General features: G+C 57.9%; 3 protein-coding genes across 7 annotated transcripts in view; 1 reads left to right on the top strand and 2 right to left on the bottom strand.

Annotated features, from left to right (window-relative positions):
• Positions 1-506: 506 nt before the first annotated feature.
• DUS3L (dihydrouridine synthase 3 like) lies at positions 507-8042 on the top strand. The gene is made up of 13 exons (XM_086477612.1): positions 507-547; positions 1112-1424; positions 1933-2517; positions 3174-3215; positions 3314-3466; positions 3565-3681; positions 4063-4128; positions 4215-4325; positions 4942-5038; positions 5576-5651; positions 5964-6152; positions 6241-6369; positions 7961-8042. The coding sequence occupies exons 1-13, from the start codon at positions 507-509 to the stop codon at positions 8031-8033; spliced, it is 1992 nt and encodes a 663-aa protein (XP_086333738.1). The 3' UTR covers positions 8034-8042.
• A 4103-nt stretch (positions 8043-12145) lies between these two features.
• LOC104345632 (la-related protein 6) lies at positions 12146-14376 on the bottom strand. The gene is made up of 3 exons (XM_009950150.2): positions 14210-14376; positions 13700-13910; positions 12146-13153 (listed from the first exon to the last, which is right to left on the bottom strand). Exons 1-3 carry the CDS (start codon positions 14374-14376, stop codon positions 12146-12148), a joined length of 1386 nt encoding a protein of 461 aa, XP_009948452.1.
• A 3937-nt stretch (positions 14377-18313) lies between these two features.
• RFX2 (regulatory factor X2) overlaps positions 18314-23581 on the bottom strand; it is a 28057-nt gene continuing 22789 nt past the window's right edge. For all 5 annotated transcript variants that reach the window (XM_009950149.2, XM_086477325.1, XM_086477324.1 and 2 more), the window contains 7 exons: positions 23341-23492; positions 22080-22177; positions 21289-21438; positions 20701-20909; positions 20211-20364; positions 18577-18619; positions 18314-18424 (listed from right to left, as the gene is read on the bottom strand). In XM_009950149.2, coding sequence (XP_009948451.2) covers positions 18315-18424; positions 18577-18619; positions 20211-20364; positions 20701-20909; positions 21289-21438; positions 22080-22177; positions 23341-23492 — 916 coding nt within the window. In that variant the 3' untranslated portion in view covers position 18314. The remainder of the gene's footprint in view (positions 18425-18576; positions 18620-20210; positions 20365-20700; positions 20910-21288; positions 21439-22079; positions 22178-23340; positions 23493-23581) is intronic.

Raw genomic sequence — 23581 nt, 5'->3', positions numbered from 1 at the left:
GCCTGGGACAGCAGCTGGGGCTAAACCCTCCAATCCTGGATCCCTCACAGGAGGCCACCCAGGTGTCCCAAAATAGAGAGAGACCCTCAACAACGACAACACGGGACAACCTCTCCCGGGTGCAAGGGCTGCACACTGGCCTCCTCTCCCCCGCCCCGGGCAGCCCCTCAACCAGCCCCGAGCTCAGGCACTCCCTGGGCAGGGGGACTGCCTGCCCCCACGGCCAGGCCCCTCCCGAGGGCCTCCCCCCCGCAGACAGGCCCCGGCCCCCACCCCCAGCAAGCCCAGACGGCTCAGGACCTCCCGCAGCCGGACGGACACGGCCCGGCGACCCCCGCCCGGGCGCACGGCTCCGGCCTGCGCAGACCCCTCCCTCCCCGCCCGCCCCGCCCGCCGCTGTGAGGCGGCCGGGCCTCAGCCGGGCCTTTTATAGCCGCCGCGCCGGACTCGCGCCCCCATCACGTGGTCCCGCCCCGCCCCCTCACGTCATCGCCGCGTGCGGCAGCATGGCGGCTGCGGCCGCAGGGGTGGCGCCGGTCCGCGCCCGGTGAGTGCGGGCCCAAGGCCGCCCCGCCCCCGCCCCTCCGTAACCCCCGGTACGTGCCCGGCCCCGCCATCCGCCCCCACCCCCGGTACGTGCCCGGCGCCGCCATCGCCGCCCCCGGTACGTGCCCGGCGCCGCCATCCGCCCCCACCCCCGGTACGTGCCCGGCCCCGCCATCCGCCCCCACCCCCGGTACGTGCCCGGCCCCGCCATCCGCCCCCCACCCCCGGTGCGTGCCCGGCCCTGCCATCGCCACCCCCGGTGCGCGCCCGGTCCCCTCCGTCGCCACCCTCGGTAGGTGCCCAGCCCCGCCACTCCCACCCCCGGTGCATGCCCGGTCCCTCCATCACCACCCCCGGTGCATGCCCGGTCCCTCCATCACCACCCCCGGTGCATGCCCGGTCCCTCCATTACCACCCCCGGTACGTGCCCGGTCCCTCCATCACCACCCCCGGTACGTGCCGGGCCCCGCCGTCCCCCCGGCAGCCCCCGCCGCAGGCCGTCCCCTCTGCCCCGGCCCCCCGGGCACCCCACTCCCGCCGGTGACGCCGTGCTGTGTCTCCGCAGGTTCCTGACCTCCAAGGAGCAGTTCCATGCCTACCTGCGGGCCGGGGCCGGGCCCGGCGGGGGCCAGGAGGAGGAGGAGGAGGTCAAGGAGAAGGAGGAGGAGGAGGAGGAGGTCGGCAGCAGCCAGAGCGAGCCCCCCGCCAAACGGGTGAGGTCGGAGGACCTCGGTCAGGACGGGGAAAGCCAAGAAGATGCTGGAGCAGCGGAGAAGGAGCCGGCGGGGCGGAAGCGGGCCCGGGGGCAGAACAAGAGCAGGCCGTGCATGAAACCCAACCACTACGAGCAGAGCAGGCTGTGCCCGTCAGTGACGCAGGTAGGACGGGGGGACTCTGCCCCCCGCTGCGCTAGAGCCGGGAATTTGGGACCCCGGTGTCCCTTGCTGCTCAAGGGCTGCGTTTATTTTAAAATCTAGGCAAGCTCGTGGAAGAGAAGAGCTGCGGAGGGCAAACTCCCAGCAGGGTGGGCGTAGCAGGGGGCTGTGCTGGCAAAATGGCCTCCGTTGGCTGGCTGGGAGAGGGTGAAGCGGGATGAGCTGGGCGGGACAGGCGAAGTGTCAGCTTCCCTGAAGCGGTAGTGCCAAAACAGCCCCTCAGGTGGGTACGTTGCCACCCCTCTGCGGGCACATTCCAGCCATCAGCTTCCTGGGAGCGTTTCGTGGGGCGCCCGGTGTCGCCTGGGGAGCGCTGGGTGCTCGGGGCAGTTCTGGCCCCTCTCTGGGCCGGGGCAGACCCAGGCTCAGCTCGCTTGCGCTGGAAGGGACAGGCACGCCCGGGCAGGCGAGCGGAGGGCAGAGGTGTTAACCTCCTCGCTGCTGTTTTCAGGGCTGCGCGGAGAAGTGCTACTTCGGCCCGCGGTGCCGCTTCCTTCACGACGTCAGCGAGTACCTGGCGGCGAAGCCGGCTGACCTGGGGCGCCGCTGCGTGCTCTTCGAAACCTTCGGCAAGTGCCATTACGGCGTCACCTGCCGCTTTGCCCAGGCCCACCTCGGGGATGGCTACCAGAACGTCGTCAATGTGGACCTGGCCAAGCAGTGGGAAGGGAAGTCGCTGGTGAGGAACAACCTCTCCAAGGACCTCCAGCACCGGCTGCGCAAGAGGAAGTTTAGCTTCAGGAAGGCTGACGAGTACCTCCGTGGTCTGGCCAAGCCCCACGGTGGTGGCGGGGAGGGAGGCAAAGCCATGGGGCGCTCTACAGAGGAGCAAGAGGTGTCCAACTGCCCCACACCCCAGGAGGGCCTGGGAGACAGCCCCGAATGCCCTGCGCTGCCGGAGCAGGGGGAAGATCCCAAAACAGACGCCTTGCAGAGTCCCGGCCTTGCAGGTGGCGAGGAGGCTTCCTCCATCCCAACAGTGGGCCCGGTGACAGATGAAGACGTGGTAAAGCTGCGGTCGTGTGAGAAGAGGAAGGTGAGAGCTGGTCGAGGGGGCTGCCGTCTCTCAGGTACCTGTCAAGTGGTTGAGATTGTGCTTGGGAAGACAGAAGAGGCCTCTTAGCTGGGGGAGAGGCAGGCAGAGGACAGAGCTGCCTGGGGACCGCGTTACTGTCGTGAGGGGAAGGATGGAGGAAGGTGAGCTCTTGGGGCTGTGCTCTTGTCCTTGGAGGGGTGAGAACCAGGAGAAGCTGCAGCCCCTTGCCTGTGAAGGAGGGGAGGGGCTGAGCTGTCAGCGAGGGTGGGAGTGATCTGCAAGGAGAGCCGAGGCTGGGGCTGGTGGGTTTGTACTGCCCGGTGCTCTCCTGGGGTGAGAGCGTCGCCTCCTTCCTCTGGTCCTCGTCGCCCCCGTCCTTGCATCCATTAGCCAACCTGTCTGGCCTCCATAACTGCTTTGAGTTTTCTCCAAGCTGAGCAGTGAAAACAAATTGAGCAGTTCAAGTTTCTGTTTCTTTTGTCCAAATGATACGTTCTCAGGGAATAGTTGAGGTTTTCAAACAAAACCAGTGATTTCCTGGGTTTCCCACTGAGTTTTACCAAAAGCAAGTGATAAAGTCACTAACTGGAATATCTTCCTGTTTAACCACTGCTGGTTCAGCTCTGCTAACGTGCTCCTCCATCCTTGTTTTCCAGTTGGAAATCCAAGGCAAGCTCTACTTGGCTCCACTGACCACGGTAGGTAGATAATTCTGTCCTTGGGTCGAAATTTGCCGTTGCCACTTCTGGAACAGAGCAGATCTCCTGACGGGCCGTCTCTCTGCCGTCCCTTTCAGTGCGGTAACCTCCCTTTCCGAAGGATCTGCAAGCGCTTCGGGGCAGACGTCACCTGCGGAGAGATGGCTGTGTGCACAAACCTGCTGCAGGGCCAGTCCTCCGAGTGGGCTCTCCTCAAACGGCATCACACCGAAGATATTTTTGGGGTGCAGGTGGGTGCTATCGTCTTGATAACCAAACAAGTGAGAACTCGCCTCTTGAGGAGAAAAGCTCCTTCCTGAACTCAGGCGACCTGTCCCCCTTTTGGTAGCTGGAGGGAGCGTTTCCAGACACGATGACCAAATGTGCAGAGCTCCTGAACCAGACGATTGAAGTCGACTTTGTAGACATCAACGTGGGGTGTCCCATTGACCTGGTCTACAAGAAGGTAGGAAGATGCTCTGCAGCGCGCTTTGCTTCCTTCAATCGGTGCTTGTCTTCTGCCTTGTCCCCCGCTACCTGATCCGCTCCTGCCAGTCTGATCCAGAGCTCCCAGTTCATTTATGGGCACACGACTTCGGTGAGAAGGCGGTTAAGCTGCTCAAAGAGCGGGCTGTGGTTAGATGTCTCTGCCTGGCAGCAGTCGGGAGGGAAAAGGGCTGTGGGTTTTTTTTTCGGTTGAAGAGTCCCCTTTCTGCAAGTCTTGAGATGCTCCAAGTCTCACCTGCGTTCCCTGAAGAGAGTCTGGATGCTCTTGAGCAGCTCCAAGGAGGCTCTTCACTGTGCCAGGAAGCAGAAAGTCTTGATTCTGCCCCTTTTTGTCGCCCAGGGAGGAGGCTGTGCTCTGATGACTCGAGCCAACAAGTTTGAACAGATCGTCCGAGGGATGAACTCGGTGAGTCAGAGCCCCTGCCAGCAGCGGGAGATGCGCGGATGGAGCGACTCCTGCCTCGGCCTGGCCTCACTCTCCCCTTTCTGCAGGTGCTGGACGTGCCACTGACTGTGAAGATACGGACGGGGGTGCAAGAAAAGATTAACGTGGCTCATAAAATAATCCCCAAGATCCGGGAGTGGGGAGCGTCCATGGTCACGGTACGGGAATACTCGCTGTGGTGTGAGCTTGTTGGCTGGTATCTGGGGAGCGCTGCTTGCACGTCACAGCCTGGAGCATGATGTGGGGGTGACCTTATGCCTCCCCACAGCCGAGCAGCTCTTGCAAGTGCCTTTGACCAGCTACTTTTTAGTGTTTTCTGCTGATAACAGAGAAACTCGGATGCAGAGAGCATTTCCGAGGTGCTCCTGAGCCCTGTATCCGTGGCAAAGGGAGATGGTTCCTGCGGTGCTCTGGAGCGGAGCTTTCAGCCAAACAAGCCTCATTATAGCAGGGCTGGGGAAGCGACGGGACCACCTCATTTGCAGGGGGTTGAGTGGTTCCTGCCCGCTGTGAATATTCCCTTCCCCTGTGGTCAGTCACTTGCTCTGGCTCGCAAACAGCTGCAGCGTTCCTCAGAAAGCACCCGGCCCTGTCTCAGCTCTGCCAACCGCTTCCACGGCCCCGTTAGCCACCGTGCATCCGACTGTCAGTCCGGAGGGATCCCTCACCCCAGCCTGGTGTTGCTTTTGCTGGAGCACCTTCCTCCAGCGCTCCCGTTCTGCCCTGCCTCCTCCGGGCCGTTCGGTGAGGTCTCACTGTCACTTTCTTCCCCAGCTTCACGGCCGATCCAGGGAGCAGCGGTACACGAGGAGTGCTGACTGGGACTACATAGCAGAGTGTGCTAAAATAGCAAGCCCCATGCCTCTTTTTGGTAGGTGTTTCTGTTGTTCTCTCATGTGGACTGACAGTGCCGCGTGTTCGATTGGAAATATCTTTAAAAAAGAAAAAAACCCAGGCTCCCAAGGACATTCCGCCTGGGGGAAGGGTTGGGGTGTCCCTCCTGCTGCTGCTGAGACATGGAGTGAGTCGCCAGCTCTGCCCGTGTGCCTGGGGCCAGGCGTGACGAGCACGGAGCAGAATAGAGGGGAGGGGACAGGCAGGACACAAAGCACTTGGGTTTTAGCAGGTGCTTTCTCCCTCGGGCACAGCCAGTCCCTCCCAGGTAAACCTTCAGGGCAGGGGTCGGGAGTGGAGAAGAAGAGGAGAAGGCTCTCCTTTGCCTTGCAGGGGGAACATTAATCAGCAACATCCCTGGGAGTTTCTAACCATGAGCCCCGGAGCCTCTTTGAACAATCTGGCTTTTGGACCCTGTGTCCCTTTTGAATTTTATCCCATGCCTGGATTAACTCATTTTGACTTGCCCTCGTGTGTCACTCTGACCTCTGGCTTCTCCCTTCTTTCTGGCCAGGAAACGGTGATATTTTGTCTTACGAAGATGCTAACCGAGCCATGCAGATGGGCGTTTCAGGAGTTATGATTGCAAGGCAAGTGCCTGTGTTTCCCCTTTGCTCCTGAGCTCTGTCAGTGCAAGAGGAAAAAAAGGAATTAAAAAAAAAACCCTAACCAAACCCCAAACCATGAGAAGTTTCCTCTTGGTGAAACTACGCTTTGAAACTTGGTAAAATCAGTTTGCATCTGTGGGAACTAACAGCAGCTTCCTATTGAAATTGGAAAAAAAAAATAATTAAAGCAGCATTGGCTGGCAAGTGCGTGCTGGGAAGTCTCTTAAATTAGTTGGTGTCTTCAGGAGCATCAGTCTTGGGAGTAACGGTGCACATTTCTTTGTTTGGCTGCAGAGGGGCACTCATCAAACCGTGGCTTTTCACTGAAATTAAGGAACAGAGACACTGGGATATCTCCTCCAGCGAGAGGTTTGATATCCTCAAGGACTTCACCAACTATGGCCTTGAGCACTGGGGGTCGGATACTCAGGGAGTGGAGAAGACCAGGAAGTTTCTGCTGGAATGGCTCTCCTTCCTGTGCAGGTAATTCCCCCCCAGCTGAGAGAATCTCAAGGCACCAAGCCTGGACCGTTTGGACCACGGCACGCGCTGCCGTTCCGTTTCGTTGCAGGTATATCCCAGTTGGCTTATTAGAACACCTACCTCAGAAAATTAACGAGCGGCCGCCTTACTACGTGGGGAGAGACTACCTTGAGACGCTGATGGCAAGCCAAAACGTGGATGATTGGATTAAAATCAGGTACTAAAGCATCGAATTGCATTTCCGTGGCTAGGAAGAGCCCCACGGAATCACTGTGCCCGCGTGCATCCTCCAAAGAGGGGGTGGTGACTCCTTCCCGTCAGTTTAAGAGGTTGTCAGAAGGCAGCAGGGGTTAACCAGGGCTTTGCCTTGAGGTTTTTAACCGAGTTTGGAGTGGCCATGAAGAGCGCTCTCAATCCCTGTGTCTGCTTCAGCAGGTCATCCAGTCCCGCTGCCAGTCTGGAGGGGCTGACCTCTCCCGTGACACGCTGTTCATCCCAGCACAGCCGTAGGAACCGCAGAGGCGAACGATGGGATCAGCATCGGATCCCTCTGTGCTCTGCCCGGGCAGTCCCACCCTGCCCAGCAGGAAGGCAGTCCCCATCCCCCGGTTAGGAGAGCTGAGCGTTTTCCCCATTTTTCATTATCTCATTTCTGAGTTCGTGCAGCAAATTGCAGGAAACTCTTTTTCCCCACACCTACGAGTCTTCAGGCACTGGCTTGAAATGACTTTGCGAGCTGAAAGCCAACTGAAACGAGAGCTGGAGCAGCCAGCTGGTATTTCCCATCTCATGGAAACAGAGATTAGCAAAAATAGAGCACGGCTACAGCCTCCTCTGGTTTTGCTAATCCTCGTCCGTTTCGTTAGGGCTGCCAACAGCCGCCTGAAGCCACGTTACAAGTCCGTCAAGTTTTGATCAGAATTTTCAAAAGCCATTTTGCAAGCGGAACCTGCCTGCCTGAGGCTGCACGAAGCTTTGTGCCATGTAAAAGACATTTATAGCCATAAGAACCCAGAATTTGAAAGCCATTTAGGTTTATTCATTAAAGCCTGTTTTAAGGAGACGCTAGCCAGGAGCAGGGTTCTCTGAGCACGCTCTAGTTCTGCGTTTGTGCTGTAGATTCAGGCTCTTGCTGTGCGACTCTGTGCCCTGCTGGGATACTCTCTCTGACATGTCTTAGGGAAAGTTTTAGTGATGCTGTACTGAACCAGCATCCAGGAAATAAGTTAAACCTCCTCGACTATGAAGAAAATTGCTCTGTGCTGAACATACAATGTGTGTTCCAAAGTGTGAAATAGTTGAAGTCTTAAGCTGGGATCAATCTGATCGCAGCAGAACTGGCTTACATCATTTTAGGATCTGACCTTAATGCTTTTTGGCACGAACAGGGTTTTGGCTCTGCACAAGCACAGTGAGAGGTGGGGAGGAGCTTTTCAGAGGCTCGTGCTGATTTTAGGCATGTCATTGCCAGCGGTGAGGCTGGTATTCAGGGCACCAAACTTAGGAACCCACTTTGGCATCATCTCTCGGTGACTCCCCAGCGGGAAGGGCATTGCCCTTGCTGGAGGCTGTGTCCCATCAGTACTGGGGTTCAGGGTTCAGGCTCAGCACCAGAGGTGGTTTTGTGCAGCAGCCCGGAATTTCTGGGAGGGTAAAGGCTTATTTGACACATCTGACCGCAGTCACCGTGGCTGTAGAGCCATGGGGCCGTGCAGCAGCTGGGTACTGGTGGCTCTGTTGTACCGAGCACAAACCTCTCCTTGATTTTTGTTTTGATTTGGGTTTGGTTTTGTCTGTCTGTCTTCCAGTGAGCTGCTTCTGGGACCCGTACCTGCCAGCTTCACCTTCCTGCCTAAACACAAGGCAAATTCCTACAGATAGGGCTGATGAGGCCCTTTTTCATGGCATCGAGTCAAGAGGAGGCGGTAGGACAGTGCGTGTCGAGGAGCGGCGTCGCTCAGCTGCGCTCCAAAATAAAGTTTTATGTTTTTAGAAGCGTGGTTGCCTTCATGTCCCCAGCATCGGTCCCTGCCACAAGTTACACAGCAGCTGGCCTTGCACGGTCCTGCAGCCAGAGGTGCCTCACTAACAGAGAGCAATCTCTTTAATTAACAGGACACAGGCCAGGAGAGATCTTTGGCCTCCAGTTCACGGCAGGGGTTGTCCCGACTCCCCCGCACCACACACTGTTCATGTAGCAGGAGCGAGAGGCCTCTCTTCCTACCAGGATGTTCTTGGTAGTGCCAAATCCTCCAAGCACGAGGAGGGGAAGTAATAACCCAGTCCCTGGGGTCCTGTAGAGCACAAACAGCCCCAGCATCTCCTCATTGGATGTTGTGCGGAATCCAGTCCTTTTTCGGGAGCTCACAGCAGCGGGTACCGTCTCCTGCTGGGTGTCATGTACCTGGGGAAAGTGCAGTCCCCTCCCAGGGGGATCCAGAGCTGCTTCTTTCCCGACCAGGAGACTGAAAGACCTGACTGCACTCCTTGAGGGAGGGCTGGGGGAAGCATGCTGCCGAGCGAGCCGGCAGGACCTTCCCTCGCTCCCTCAGGGGCCTTTTTCCCATCTCTGCCTCGCTCCAGTCCATGCGGCGAGCAGCAGCACAGCCCGTGCTCACAGACGCCTTTGCCATCTGGCACAAGGAGCCAAGGAGGCAGCTTGGTCCCCGCCTGGCTGGGCTGAATCAACTGGTTCTTTTTTTCCCCCCTGAAAAACGCTGTTTAAAGCAAAAAGCATTTGCACCTGCAGCCCCTGGTACCTGCCTGGAGGGGCCGGGGGTCCCTCAGCCCCCCCTTAACCCATTCCCTGCCCAGGAGGAGCTGGGGAGGTGGCCGGCGGTGGGACAGAACCGTGGAGCCCCCATCCTGCGAGTGGCTGGACAGTCACGATGGAACAATGGGGACCAGGACGCAGCCCCCTGTAAAGCTCCCACCGCACGGGCAACAGGCAGAAGGGACCATGGCACGGACGCGACAGTGGCTCCCAGCGCGTGGCTCCCGGGCCCCCGCGGCACCTCAACACCTTCAGACTTTTGTGGCACCCCAAACCTTCTATCCCCAAGGTAGGGACCGACCCCAACCCCTGCAGCCCGGGGACGCTCTGGGGGCAAGAGCGGAGGTGACCGCGGCCATCGCTCCTGTCTCTCTTCCAGGCGCAGCCAACCTGTGCCCACTGCCCGGGCAGCAGCAGCCTGGGCACCCCCGGTATGGGGGGCACCCCAGGTCCTGCAGGCACCACCAGCAGGTACAGGGCACCCCTATCTGCTCTGGCACCTCAGCACCTTCGGCCCCTTTGGCATCCCCGACCCCCTGGCACTCCCAGCATCCCCATCACGCTCGAGCCCCGGCCGTTTTGGCATGGCTGGGCCTTCGTCCCTGCCCTCGCCTGGCTGAAGTGTGCCCAGGGAAGCCAATCTCCAGAGAATCTCCCAAATACCTGGGGCCATCTCTCCCGGTTCACCTCCTGGAAGCCAGTCTCCTCCCCGATTTGCAACCCCGTCCCGCCGGCACAGCAGCTCAGCCCACGGGGAGCGCCCCGGCCACCAACTCCCCACATGCCTGGCGCAGAGCTGGGGGACATCGGCCATGGGCACTGGCTGGGCAGGTGCCCCTGGAGGGTCCCTCCAGCCCACGTGGCTCCTTCTCCCCCTTGCAGGTCTGCAGATGGCCCCAGGCGGCTGCGTCTTCGACCCCCGGCTCTTCCTCGTGCAGCAGAGCAGCACCCTCCGGACTCTGCCAGCCACCGCCACGCTCGGCCACAGTGCTGCTTCTCTGCCGGCTGGTGCCCAGTGGGGTGCCACTGGCTGGGGGACCCCTGTGGCCGGGGCAGCCCCTGGCACCCCCCAGGGCCAACTACTCTACCTCACACCCTCCAAACATCAGGGGAGAGCGGCAGCCCCAGCCCCCCCAGCCCCGCTGACCTCCGTCCCCGGCCACCAGCTCATCGTGGGGCAGCCTCCACAGGTCATCGTCACCGGCACAGCGCCCCCCCAGCAGTGGCACCCTCGGGCAGCAACATCCCCCCGCGGCGCAGAGATGTCCCCCCCAGACCCTGCATGGCCCCTAAAAACGACCCCCCTGTGGACTTGACAGGGGAATTTACAGTGACCAAGGAGATGCTTCTCCAGGAGGCCCTACGGCTCTTTGGTTGCTCCCCAGGTGCGTTGGGGGTCAGCCAGCATGGTCCCAGCAGCAGCTCCATGGCTGGGGACCCTGGTGACACCAGCGGAGAGGGGAGAGCGGTGGCCCCAGCCTCCCCAGAGCTGCCCAACACCACACCTGCCTCTGAGGACATCGAGGGGCCGCCTGAAGACATGAACAGCTCAGGCATGGGCACCCCTGCAGGGGCATCCTCGCGAACCAACACCCCCCTGGGCAGTGATGTCTCCACCAGCCCCCCTGCTGACCCCCACGACCAAGACCGAGGAGCCACTGGTGCAGCCAGCACTGAGCAGGACTTGGCCTCGCTCGCGCTGCTGAAGGAAATGCTCAGCCCCGATGAGATGCTCAGCATCCCCAAGACCAGTGAGGACTTCCCGAAGCTGGAAGAATTTGTCCTGGGGCTGGAAAGCCAGGAGCTGGGGGGGGGAATGCGGGGATGGACCTGCCCCTGTCCCAGCCTGCCCAGAAGATTCCCCCTGCAGAGAAGCGGGGGGAGAAGCAGGCAAGGAGCAACTCAGCAGAGCCCCCCAGCAAGCGCAGGGCTCGGGCAGCAGGCATGGGCTCGGGACGGGGGGCATTAGAGCCACAGGGTGATCAAGATGACGGGGTGTATTTGAGAAGGTCCCAGTCGATTTGATGGGACTGATTGTGCCGTGTTTTCCCATTAAAAGCCGTGTTTTCCCATTAAAAGCCGTGTTTTCCCATTAAAAGCCGTTTCTCCAGAACGGCTCCCTGCCTGTGTGGGAGGGGGAGGGAGCACAGGGGGCACCAGGAAATGGCACCCAAGAGGTGCAAAAGCCCCAAATCAGAGTTGGCGAACCCCAAAGGGCACCGAGCCACCCCCAGGGCCAGGTCACCACCAGCGGGGCAGACAGTGGCAGGGGGGCCTCCCCTGTCCCCTACCCCAGGGGAAGCAGTCCTTTGTGGGGCAGCCAGGACAGACGGGTCCCTGCAGGACTCACGGACATGGCCCCACACAGAAAGCAGGACCGAGCCCCTGGGACAAGGACAGACCTTGGGGGCCGGGGGGACACACACGCAGACACACATGACAAGAAGGGCTGCAAGGCCTTTGTCTGGAACATGAGCAGTGTCCCCTCCCGTGGGACTGGGCTTGGGGCAAAGCCCTTCAAAGCCTCGAGACTATCACGCCCTTCCTCGGGTCCCACCACGCTCAGCTCTGCAGCCCAGCTTTGCAGCATTGCCGAATCAAAACAGCCCCAAATCACCCCAAGGACAACGAAGGAGGGAGCTGGAGGCAGGCAGGGACCCTCCTCCCCTTCTCTGGCTGCACCTTGGGCAGCCCCAGGTCCAGCAAGGGGGAACAAATAAGACAATCAGTGCACCAGCCAGAAAATGCCTGGAAACTTCATCTCTCTTTATTGCCCATTTCCCACCCCAGCTCCACAACCTGGGGACACCAGTGCCTTTGGGAGGCGGCCTCACCTCTCTGGGTCTGGCTGGCAGAAGGCACAGGGCAAGGTCTCCGTCGGGGCAGTCCCCCAGTGCCAGGGATCAGGGGGCCGAGTCGCTTCTTTAGGGCAGTCCCAGTGATGCTGCTGGGGCGGTGGGAGCCGCTCTGGACCCCCGGCAGGCATGGTCCTGTTGGCCTCAGCACGGCATGGTGAGCTCCCAGTGCTGCTGCTGCTCAGCATCCCTCCTTGCACGCTGACCCACCCTGAGCATCGTGCTTGCCCCGAAACTCCTGTCCCCTGGAGCAGCTGCACTGCCACCACCCGCAGCTCTCTGGGGGACACCAAGAGTTATTCTGCTTGAGAGAAAGAGGAAAACAAAAGAAAAGAAAAATCCCCAAACCCAAACATAAACGAGTCTCAGTGCCAGAGGACGAGCTCTTCCCTCCCAAAGCTGCCACAGAAGCCCTTGGTGCCATCGGGGCCATAGGGCAGGCGAAGGACCCTGTCCTGCAGGCCGAGGGGCTTGGGCACCTGCTTTGCTGCCAGGGGACTGCTGGGAGGAGGTTTGGCATCAGGAGAGGGGCTGCTGCACCAGGGTGCCCAGGCACCCGCCCCACTCCCCCAACCGCAGCTGCGGGGGCTCTCAGGGCTGGAGCAGAGGCCGTAGCAACTGCTGGTGCCCAAGCCCATCCCGAGCGGAGGAAAGACTTTGCTGGTGAGGAGCGATCCAGTGAAGGTGTTGCCAAGGTCATTGGGCTGGAAGTTGTCACCGGGCCAGGTGGGCGCCGAGTCACCCTTGTCCAGGAGGAGAGGCGGCGATGCCGGGGCACCATCCGGCTCCAGGGAACTGCAGAGCAGCGAGTCCCCGATGCTGTAGGGCAGGGTGGCAGCTGCCGCCTGCGCCTTCCAGCCGAGCTCATCCAGCACCTCATCCGCCGCCTCCCTCTCAGCCCCAGGTTTCTTTTTGAAGCCCTTCCCACAGAGCCGGACCACTCTGATGCTCTTGCTGCCCGGGTGGCTCTGGTGGCTGAGGTCCTCGAAGGCCCTGCGGGCACTCTCCAGGCTCTCGTACTCCACCAGCGCGCAGCACTTGCTCAGCAGCTCTGGGAAGCGCGAGGTGTATTTCCGCACATCCGAGGGCAGCTTGCGGCCCGGCCGCAGGATGCGGATGGAGGCGATGGCGCCAAAGGGGCTGAACATCCTCGTGATGGTCTCGAGGAAATTCTTCTGGAGAGGTGGCAGCACGTCCTGCTCCTGGGGCAGCAGTTCCCAGGCCAGCAGCAGTTTGCTGGGGGGGACACTCAGCAGGGACTCGGGGATGGGGGCCCGGCGCCTCACTTTGGTGCCCTCCTCGTTCACCTCCAGCAGCTCCGAGAATTGCAGGGCGTAGAGTGTGAACCGCCAGTCCCGCGTCAGGTATTTCACCTGCGGGAGAGAGGGGCCCACTGCGTCCCCATGAGTCTCCCCAGGCAGGGACCACCCGAAACCCATCATCCAGCCAGGCTGCAACCCCATCAGCCTCAAGTCATGGCAAGGCAACACCCCCTTACACGTGAGCATCTTTGGGGTTTGCAGCAGAAGGTCCCTGGACCATGACAACAGGAGACAGCTTCCCCGTGTGTCACACCACCAGCACCTCCCTGCAGTGTTTTGGTTAAGGGATGATCTCTCCCAAAGCAGCCTGGGGGGGACCACAGACAGAAGAGGTGAATCCACCCCTGGGGTTGGTTTGAGAACTGTTCACCACTTCCCCAGCCACCCTCCCTGAAAAACGGCTGCAGCACATCAAAGGCAGAGAGCAGAGCCGAGCTCTGCGCCACCACTGCTCCACCAGGACACAGAGAGCCTGAGCAGAGCCTGGGCCTCCCCGTACATCCCACCAGGGACAGCCAGAGCACACGCAGACACCTGGGCATCCTCCACATGAAGGCCACTTCCCACCCCGGCTGGCCAGCGCCGCAGGCTGCCTACCTTCTTGAAGGACGTCAGCAGTTTGATGCTGACAAAGCCCATCTTGTTCTTCTGGACGTGTTTCAGGAGGAAAGCATCCCTGGCCAGGTTCTCATCGGAGAAGTAGAACTCCACCTGGGACACGATCCTCTGGACCAGCTGTCGGTCGGGGATGGAGTAGCTGCAATCCAACAGACCGGCCCCCAAAGCATCGCTCGTGCCGCAGAAGCTCCTGGCAGAGCAGGAGGGACACAGGTGTGAGTCGGTGGCCTTTGGGATGTGCAGCACTGCCCGGTCTCAGCTGCCACAGGGCAAACAGCAGAGACACCCGGGAGACCCAGAGCCATCGACTTTGCCCTGGCTACAGGCGAGTGACGGGAGCCTGCACACCACGAGCCTCCTGGTGCTGGGAGTGCCAGTGCTGGACCATGAAACCGAACCCATCCCAGACAGGGCACACGTTCCCTTGGGGGCAAACAAAAGGCAAGACCAGGGCTCACCCCTCCCCACCCCATCCCAGCAGCCACGTACCTGTTGAAGCTCTCGAGGAAGTCCTCCTGGCTGAGCAGGGAGAGCGAGCGGCTCCGCGGTGGAAGGAGATGCAGCGCTGGGAAGGAATTTCTTTGCACAGGCAGAGGAGTGCTGCGTCTGGGCTGGGAACCGAGCCCCAAGGCCACCTCAGAGCTACGTGATGACATTGTCCTTCATCTGGGACATTAGGTAGGAGAACAACAGTGCTGAGATGCTTCCTGACTGCAGCCAGCCCCGAGGCAGAGCCCTGCTCCAGGCTGCAGCCCCCAGCTCCAGCCCAGGGGTGGGAGGCAGCTCGTGGCTGTGCCCTTACCTGCTTGGCCGTGCTGGGAAGGGTAGAAAATCCCCGCACTACATCCCAGAGACCTGCAGGCAGCAGGCCCCAACCCTCCCCACCTCTAAACCAAGTCTCCTAAAAAATAAAGGGAAAAGAAAGGAAGAAAAAGCCCTTGAGGCAAGTAGGCTGCTGGTTTATAAGAGCAGCCACCCAGAAAGAGCCCCAGCAGGTGGTGGTGGACCTGCCCCCACCGAGACCCACCAGGCTCCAGGTGAAACCTGTCTGGAGGTTAAACGGCCCCAGCTGAGCCCCGGGAGCAGCCAGGTTCCTCCTGCAGTGACGGCTGAGCCAGGCCAGGCAGGCAGAGGAGGAGCAGAGGCAGCAGCACCGGTACCAGCACCCCACGGTACCCGGCAGGGCAGTGAACCGCTGCCGTGAGGCATCTCGTTCTGTGCCTCAGTTTCTCTGTCTTGCACAGGGACAGTAACTGTCACGTGGAGGTGGAGGGAGGGTTCGGTCCAAGGCAGTTTGTCCTCCAGGAGCTTCCAGAGTGACAGGCAAAGGTCCTTCTTCCTGCAGAAATACCCCCCACCCCAATGAGAGGCAGCAGGAGAGTCCCAAGGATGGGGTGAAGCCCAGGCCATGAGCCCCCTGGGAGGGGATGATGCTGTGGGGCAGGACAGCCCATAGCTTCAGTCCGAGATGGGGAAGGAGGTTGGGGGTGAAACTCATCCCCGTTGCTTGAGCCCCGCATTGGGCCGCAGCGGGAGGGCAAGGTGGAGGTGAGGACACCTTGGTGGGCCAGAGGAGCGGGGCGCTAGGGCAGGCGGGGGCGGCTCTGCTGGGTGGGGGGTGATGCCAGGGCACGGGGGGGGCTGCAGAGGGTGCCATGAACCAGAGCTTCCATCTGTAGGGGCTGATCTTGGGAGCCTGACCCGGCTGACCCCCCACCTGTCTGTCCAGGCATGGGGTTTCGCTGTTTCTCTGTGCCCTGTGGCCACCAGGACTGGCTGAGGGCTCGTCACACGCCCATCTTGAGCTCTCGAAACGACCGGACTGTCCCCAGACTGGCAGGCAGCAAGGGGCCCCGCAGGCAGCCCAGCTGCCCCCGACCTTCGCTGGGCTCGTCCCAGGCTGCCAGCCCGGCCCCACAGCGACGCTCGCACTGAAGCTGGGTTTTGCCCAGGGGTGACGGAGCCCGAGGCAGGATGAAGCCAGGGGGGGTGTTTGTGTTTTAACGGGAGCATTTTGAGCTGTGGCTTTTGCTTGCCATTACAGCCGGCTATGCTCACGGTCAGGAGGTGCTGCTCAGGGAGCCGGGGGGGAAACAACCCCCTTGTTCCAGCCCTGAGACTTGATATCCGAAGGAAGAGGCTCAGGCTGGTCCAGCCAACCCCGCCAGACTGGGCAGAATCCAGGGGGAGAGTGAAGCAAGCAAGGACGCAGCAGGGGAGAGGCTGAAGCTAAACCTTCCCCTTCCCCAGGGGTCAGAGGAGGAACGAGCTGTCGCTCATCACATCCCTGTCTCCCTGCTCCCATCCTCCACAGTTAGTCCAGAAGTGTAATCAGAAAACGCTTCTTACAGCCCTGTGCTTGGCAGCAGCCCGATCTTTCAGCCTCTTCTCCCCTCTCTGAACTCTGGTCTAAGGGGCAGATCACCCCTACAAACCGGCTGCTGTTTCAAGGGGAACCTGCCTTTCTGCAGACACCGGATCCCTGGCCAAAACTGCTTTAATTAGACTGCACTGGGCAGATCCTGCATCTCCCCCTGACCCTGCAAGGCTGCAGCATCTGCCTGACATCTCCTGTCAGTGATGAGAGAAGAAATGGGACCACAACAATTATGGTACAGGCCTGAGCGTTTGATATATGTTTATTGCTATTCAGGTTTAGCTGGGAATTTTGTGCATATGGGGTTTAGGTGGTTGTCCAGACTCTTTGCACAGTGCTGCAGAGCTCCAGAGCATCTCGTTTGCACGTCCGTGGTAAGCAGAAGGTGGCTGGGTTCGGTTGGTAGCTGCTGCAAAGAAGAGCCAATGCACCAGCTGAAGGTACTATCACACTCAGTGGGAGCAGGGGAGTTTAAGACTTGGTTGCTCAGTTGGTTTTTTAGACCATCTTATCTCATCAGCAGGATCTGAGGTGCAGACTCTGACCCAGGGAGTATTCATTGCCATTATTTACAGGTAAATCCGGCTTTTGCACTTGTCTCCTGCTACTTCGGTATGAGACATTTACAGACAAACATCACCCTGACAGACGACAGCATGGGGCAGTAAGAGGGAAAGATGTGCCACTACACACACTTTCTTTTTACTTTCCACTAGCAATATTTTTTAAAGTGTCACAGCTACCTTAGTACCACTCGGAAGGAGTAAATAATATATTTGGATAGAATACACTCTGATATGCAAACGTACACGAGACCCCTGGAGAAGCTCACATCAAATACTGTATCATTAGAAATAATAATAATAAAAGCTATTTATGACACGGCCTTTATTCACAGAAAGATTTGCCCCGGGGCTTGGTTTTTGCAGTTTGGCTTGCTGACAGATTCCACCCCCCTCCTCTGCCCTGTAGACCACGTCAGCCCAGACCCCACAGGACACAGAAAGGGAGAATAAAACCCCGCCGGGGCAGAAGCTCCCCCAGCTCAGCCCCACGGGAGCCACCACCGCAACGCCACCGCAGCGATACAGCGAGGCGAGACGCCACCGTAGGGCTGAGCGTACCCGGGGCCCGTGGCAGCCCCTCGCTGCCACACGGCTGGGCTCTTTTATCCGAGCCTGAGCTCCGCCGGCTCGCCCAGAGCGGGGGGGAAGCGGGCCCGCCGGCCCGCCCTAAGGCACTGCAGTCGCACACCCTCGCCCATGCTCCGGCTGCAGCCCCGCAGGCAGCTGCACCCCCCCTTCACCATCTCAGCAGGACACCAAGCGAGGATTTTACAAAACCCAGGACACGGGACCAGTTCCCCTCTGCCTGGGCGCTCTGGCGAGGATGGGGATTGCCCGTGGGATTGCCCACGGGCATCAGAGCGCAGGGGGCAACAAACACGCTTTGCGACCAGCTGCTGCTTCCTCGGAGTCCTTTGGTATCTTGAGTCGGCCTGACAAGTGTCCCGGGAGCACTCGCGATGACACGCCGGGCTGGGGAGACACGGGAGCAGGTGGGGACGCTTGTCCCGTAGTCCCGAGCACACACGTGTCAGTGCCAGAGCGTCCACCCGCACCGCTCCGCCGGGACCCGATGGAGGGGCAGCCTGGAGCCCCCTCCCCAGGCGGGTACAAGAGGGACGGCCCGTCCCGCGCTCCCTGGTGCGAACGATTTGGCAAAGTCAGAGCCAGGACAGCTTGTCTCGAAAGGACAGCTGAAGGAGGAGAAGGGTCAGGCATTTTTCCTTCTTCTTGGGCACTGATTGGTTCAAGTTTGTATCACAGTGAAGTCTGAGAAGTGGGGAAGAAACCCAAACCACCTTCCCTGAAAGAGAAAGCCTCGTTTGCCTGCCTCGCTCAGGCGGGAGAGGACAGCCTCTTCTAGCCAGGCACATCCGATCCGCCGTTGGCCACGGAGGCTTCCACCGCTCGGCAGCAGACTTTGGACCTTCACCCTCCGGCCGTCGGTCACGCTGGAGGAGAGCAGGTGGCCAAACCAGCCCTGTCCCACTGCCCGCCCGGGCTCACCCCCAGAGCCCGTCCTCAAACACAAGTAAACATAAAGAGAAACTAAGAGGCACTAATAACGCAGAGACGGGGAGACTCAGGCTTGCGACCGCCAAACCTGGCTCCCGGTGTCTTCATCCGGCTGGAGAAAAGCCGAGTCCCCATTTCAGATCTCCTGCAGCGAGTGGCCGGGGTCGCTGCGTTCCCGTTTCACCAGCGGCTCCCCCATGCTCCGGGAGTCCGTGTCCACCTCACTGCCCAGGTCACTGATGTCATCTGCAAAGGAGAGGTCTCAGCATGAGAGCGGTGACTGGAGGGGAAGAGGTTCCCAACAGAGCGGGGTGGAAGAGCCAGCACGAGGTTCCCCCCCCGCCAACCAGCGATTCAACCCTGACCCAGCAGGACTTCCCTCGAGGGAGAGGAGGTACCTTTGTCCAGCAGTGTTGGGGACAGGGATGTGAGGTCACCAAACTGAAAGAAAAAGGAGTTACAAGGTAAGTGAGGCTTATTGGAGACGCAAGGTGCCAGACCTGCAAGTTGGCATCTATTTCCAAGCAATTCTCCCAAGCAGCTTAAGTGCTCAGGACAAACCACAAGCATCAGCAGTGCCCGTGGTGAAGAGCAGAAAGCAAAACCAACCACACATTTTGGGGAAAAGTCTGTCGCTGCCACTTAAACCTCTGGGCAAACACCACACACAACAATCCAGGGCAGAACTGAGCTCTGGAATGAAGGCAGGAATTTTTCCATCTCCCAGGTCATGACCAAGTGCTGCCACAGACCAAAGAATGGTCCCTTTTCTCCAGCCCTCTGCATCTGTTGGGTGACTGCTCAGACGTGCCAGCTGTTCACCTCTCCTGGGACTCTACCATCACTCCACCTCTCAGCAAAGCCTTTGCATTCATGTCAGGAGAGTGCTTTGGCTTGCAAGGCCGTGGTGCCAAGTGTCACCAGAGAGCTGGGGATATATTTGGTTCTGGAGATGCGTTGTCTTCCTCTATGACAAGGTCTGAAACACCAAATTGCTGTAACTACAGTGTGGAAAGCCACACAAAGTTGGGCAGCAGAAGGAACTGAGGAGAGCAGGCGTTATAAAGTGAGCAGTGGAAACGGAAGGACACGATTCATCCTCTTTTGCTGGGAAGAATCAGCCTCCTCCTGGAGAAGAGAGATATTGCAAGAGTTTAACGAAGGAAAGGCAAAACCTGAAGGGTTAAAGCCTCCCACAGCTAGGTTTTGCTGGAAGCCACTCTCTGCCTTTCATGGTCCTTTAATATCAGCGAAGACAGAGGATTTGCAGGGACTAGTGGGAACTCACAGCACTGCTGACTCGTTGCATGGATCTACCGGGAGGGGAAGGGAAAGCAGAAGGCGTGCTGTTGGTTTGTCTGGCTCCCCTACATGAGCTCCGTGGAAGGAAGAAAACAGCACGAGCTTCAAGGAGCAAATGAGATCAGTTTGAACCTCACAGTTTTTCTATATTGCTGTCACAGGTTGGTCAGGGGCTTTTAAATCTGCACATTTCAGAGTGTAAAACTAGATGTGGCTTCAGCCAGGCAGGACAGGACCCGCCTGCAAGCCAGGCACTAGATTTACTGCCCATTATGTTAAAAAAACCCAAGCCAAACCCCCACAAACACCACAAACAACCCATCATTTCTCTTCTTCAAGAATGGAGAGAGGGGCTGACTGTGCACGTAACTCTGGAGCTTGCAGAGGCCTGAAGTTCAGTGAACAGCACTACTGAAAGTTGCAGGGAAAGTAATTTTTGGACCTTTTTTTGGCTTGGTTTAGTTTTTGTGTTTGATGAGACTTTGCTCCGGTGGGAACCCCAAAGTCAGAGTTGGTGCCCACAGGTTATCCTTTTCCTCCCTCCTCGCAAGCAAGGACAGAAGATGCTCAAGGAACCGGATCCTTGTGCCTGGCACTCAAAACTCAGTAAATCCTTCAGCAAAGATGGTTAATAAAATGTGTTCAGGGCACAGTGCGGTTTGTGAAGCAACTGTGTCTCTTCAAGTGCTGCTTAGTTTGGGTTTGTTTCTAGGGAATAAACAATTCTCACCTCTCCCATTACGGCAATCGGCGTTTCCCCTGTTGCCTGGGCAACACGATGCTCTACCAGATAAAACATGTATTCATCGTAGAGCAGGCGAATCAGGTGGAAGGAACCAAAGCTGGCAGCACTGCGCAAGGTGAGGTCACGGATCACCATGGAGCTGGAAAACGGTTGGGAAACAAACTATTTGGGTTGTGTTTTACATTTGCATCAGGGCTGATGTGAATTCTTCACCCTGAAGGTACTGTGGGACACAGGGCCCCATTTCTACCTCTAACCCAAGAGTATCAAAGCACTTTAAGAAATGAGCTGATGGAGCATCCTACCCCATGCTGAAAGGATACAGGAGACACAACGCTCCCTTCTGTCCCAGGGCAGAGCAACAGTTAACCGGAGTTGCATGGGAGTAAAGAACTTGGCCTCGGCTTTTCAAGGAGCTATCTACACGCCCTAAGCCCAGTGCAGAAATCTCTCCAAAATGAGAAAGAAAACGTACCTATAGAAAGACCATTTCAACAGGAACTGCCTGGCTGCCTTGGGGAAGCTGGGACTGCCCTCGTGATGCTTCAGGACTTGAGTAACAACATTATCCAGCCAACTAGCCCACTGGTCCAGAGAACTCTGCTGCTGCAGAGTGAGCTTGAAATCCTGCTCCAGCTTCTGTACCATGCCTTCCTCGCACTGGCACACCCACGAGGCTTGTTCCTGCTCGGGAAGAAGGGTTGACAATTATTCATGCCAAGCCTGCATGGTGGTTGCATCCCAACCCAGGAATTCAGCTTCACTTCTAGCAACAAGGACTCCAAACCAGCTCTGAACCGTGTCTCCTCCAATCCACCCAGACCACAGCACAACACTATTATTAGAACTATATTACTGTTGGTGGCATTGCTTCTTACAGAACTTCCTTAGTGCCTTCTCCACTATTCGCAGTGAGATGGCAAACTTACCTGGAAAAGTAACACCAAAACCATTCAATTGTCCATTTAATTGCTTTTTAGTATTGCAAGTTACCAGCAGACAACGTCATTACAGAGTCCCCAGTTCTAGACAACACGACCTAGGAAAAGATACCGTGAGTTACCTGCACGTTGGCAAAGTCAACCCGATTGAGATCGCTGAGCATCTGGTTTATCTGGGAAGTGTTCTGCAGCACGGCACGGGCCGCCTGAGCCAGGTGGTTCAGGGACGTGTATCTCCGTAACGTCTGCGCAAAGGCACTCACCACCCCGACCTGCAACACAGCACCAGAGGCCACGGAGCTGGAAGGCCAACGCTGCTCGTCGCTGAGCCTCGAGCACACAGCGCACGTCAGCTGGGGTAACCTGCACTGTCCCCCCGCCAAAGCACACACGAGCGCTCCAGAGCAGCGCTTTTGCAGCATCCATTGCATCTTGCAAACCAGCAAACTGTTTCTTTTCTTTAAACTAACAGATTTTCACACTCTTGCCTCCAGCAGAGACCAGCAAGTGAGAACAGGCTGCAAGAACCCATGGCTTTAGCAGAGGGGGAGTAGGAGCCTTGTGTTCAGCCTCTGCAATGACATTCAGTCCATCAGGTGTCCTGTGCTCATTCCCAGCCTCATTCCCACGCAGAGATTTTCTTCCACAAAGCTTTATCTGCGATTTCAGGACATAGGAATGGCTCAAAGGACAGAGCACCATCAGCTTCTGGCACACAGGAATTGCCCTACCTGTCCTCCCCCTCCTTGCTGATTTTGGCTCATCATGATTCATTGCACCGTGCGAGTCTGGAGGGCACGTGGCCAAACCCCAGCAGTGATTTCCAGTCACTGTGGAAAACTGCAGCTTGCACACACACGCACACACACACTCAGTTCACATCCCTGACCTGCAACGTGCTCCTTCTGCTTACCTTGGTCTGGACGATGTGGGGGGGAAATTCACTCATGGCGTTCATCAGCCACCCTTCCAGGCTCTTGGCAAAATTGCGGATCGCCTGTGTAAGCGTGCCTGCAAGGAAGTCTGCAGAGTTAGCAAGGCTGTTCTGTATCGTCTTTGAACACCCTTTTCTAGCTTAGGACTGCAGTGGGAAGCACAGCCTCTGATGTGATCTTGATTCAGCACCAAGGAAATCAGCTGGGTCCTGAGATGCACTCAAATTTTTCTTATTCTCTAATGTTGTTACTCAAACTTTTATTCTTATTCCTATTCCTATTCTTATTCCTATTCTTATTCCTATTCCTATTCTTATTCCTATTCCTATTCCTAATCTTATTCCTATTCCTATTCCTATTCCTATTCCTATTCTTATTCTCATTCTCATTCTTATTCTTATTCTCTTTGTCTTTGTCTTTGTCTTTGTCTTTGTCTTTGTCTTTCTCTTTCTCTTTCTCTTTCTCTTTCTCTTTCTCTTTCTCTTTCTCTCTCTTTTTCTCTTTCTCTTTCTCTTTCTTATTCTTTCTCATCCTTTTCTTATTAATGGTCCCCCTGAGCACTTTCCAAATGTTGAACTATGCTCTTTAAAGACACACACGCGCGCCCCAGCATGTTGACTGACCACAGCAGCTCAGAGGGACAGGGCTTTCCAGTACTGCTCAGCCCAGTCTAGGGCTGAGTTGAGGCCTCGTGGAGACTGACACAATCACTTCACTGAGGAGCCAAATCAGAGCGAAAACCCTCAGTATCCCATCACTAATCTCCCAAATGAACGTTGGCCCCAAATTTCCAAGAGGTGCAGTAGGGGACGAGATGGTCCTACACAAAGAAAGATGCTGCCTCCGAGGAAACACCTCGCCAGGATTAGCGCTGGTTACTTGTGCACTAAGCCCGTGCTTTCACCTTGACTCCCAGCCACACTCAGGAGATGGGATACGTGATAAACCAAATTTTAAAAGGCGTGGGAATTTCCAGGGTCTGCAAAGTACTGTTGACGCAGAGCAACGCTGCCGGAGGAATATTGCTGTTACCATAATATTTTAGCTTGTGTTCAAAACAAAACCCTCTAAATCGGCTTTTACAATGGAAATCTTTGTGGCAAGTAGTAGCCAGACCGAGTGAGTCATGGATCTCTGTTTGTCAAGACATAATGTCCCATGACTCAGCCCAGGGAGGAGCAGGAGCTGAGCAGGAGTCGGGACCACCCGTGCCCTCCTGACCACGTGCAGGACACTCACTGGGCACCGGTCGGAGCACGTCTGGGATGAGAATCTCCACCAGGGCCTGGTACAAGATGTGGTCGCAGCTTCTCATCCATTTGAGGATGGGCTCGTACTTGCACAGAATGATCAGCTTATCTTTCGGGAGGGTCCCTTCGTGTTCTTCTTCGCTGTGAGAGGAGGAGGAGGGAGGCAGCGTTAGCAGCAGGTCTGCATGCCGTGCATTCACCCACCCTCTCGATTTCTAACCCCAGTTTTC

This window comes from Leptosomus discolor, chromosome 24 (genome assembly GCF_034619465.1).
Source record: "Leptosomus discolor isolate bLepDis1 chromosome 24, bLepDis1.hap2, whole genome shotgun sequence".
Taxonomy (NCBI): domain Eukaryota; kingdom Metazoa; phylum Chordata; class Aves; order Leptosomiformes; family Leptosomidae; genus Leptosomus; species Leptosomus discolor.
The sequence above is the reverse complement of the archived record's forward strand: the minus strand, read 5'-3'. Positions and strand labels throughout refer to the sequence as shown.

What these genes read in the sequence shown, in the direction of transcription:
- DUS3L (XM_086477612.1), top strand. Translation starts at nt 507, where the DNA reads ATGGCGGCTGCGGCCGCAGGGGTGGCGCCGGTCCGCGCCCG. An exon ending in ACTTGGCTCCACTGACCACG is followed by an intron (nt 3,216 to 3,313) that starts GTAGGTAGATAA and finishes CGTCCCTTTCAG; the next exon opens with TGCGGTAACCTCCCTTTCCG. An exon ending in TGGCTCTCCTTCCTGTGCAG is followed by an intron (nt 6,153 to 6,240) that starts GTAATTCCCCCC and finishes GTTTCGTTGCAG; the next exon opens with GTATATCCCAGTTGGCTTAT.
- LOC104345632 (XM_009950150.2), bottom strand. Translation starts at nt 14,376, where the DNA reads ATGTCATCACGTAGCTCTGAGGTGGCCTTGGGGCTCGGTTCCCAGCCC. An exon ending in TTCCTCGAGAGCTTCAACAG is followed by an intron (nt 13,911 to 14,209) that starts GTACGTGGCTGC and finishes CTGCTCTGCCAG; the next exon opens with GAGCTTCTGCGGCACGAGCG. An exon ending in TGCTGACGTCCTTCAAGAAG is followed by an intron (nt 13,154 to 13,699) that starts GTAGGCAGCCTG and finishes TCTCTCCCGCAG; the next exon opens with GTGAAATACCTGACGCGGGA.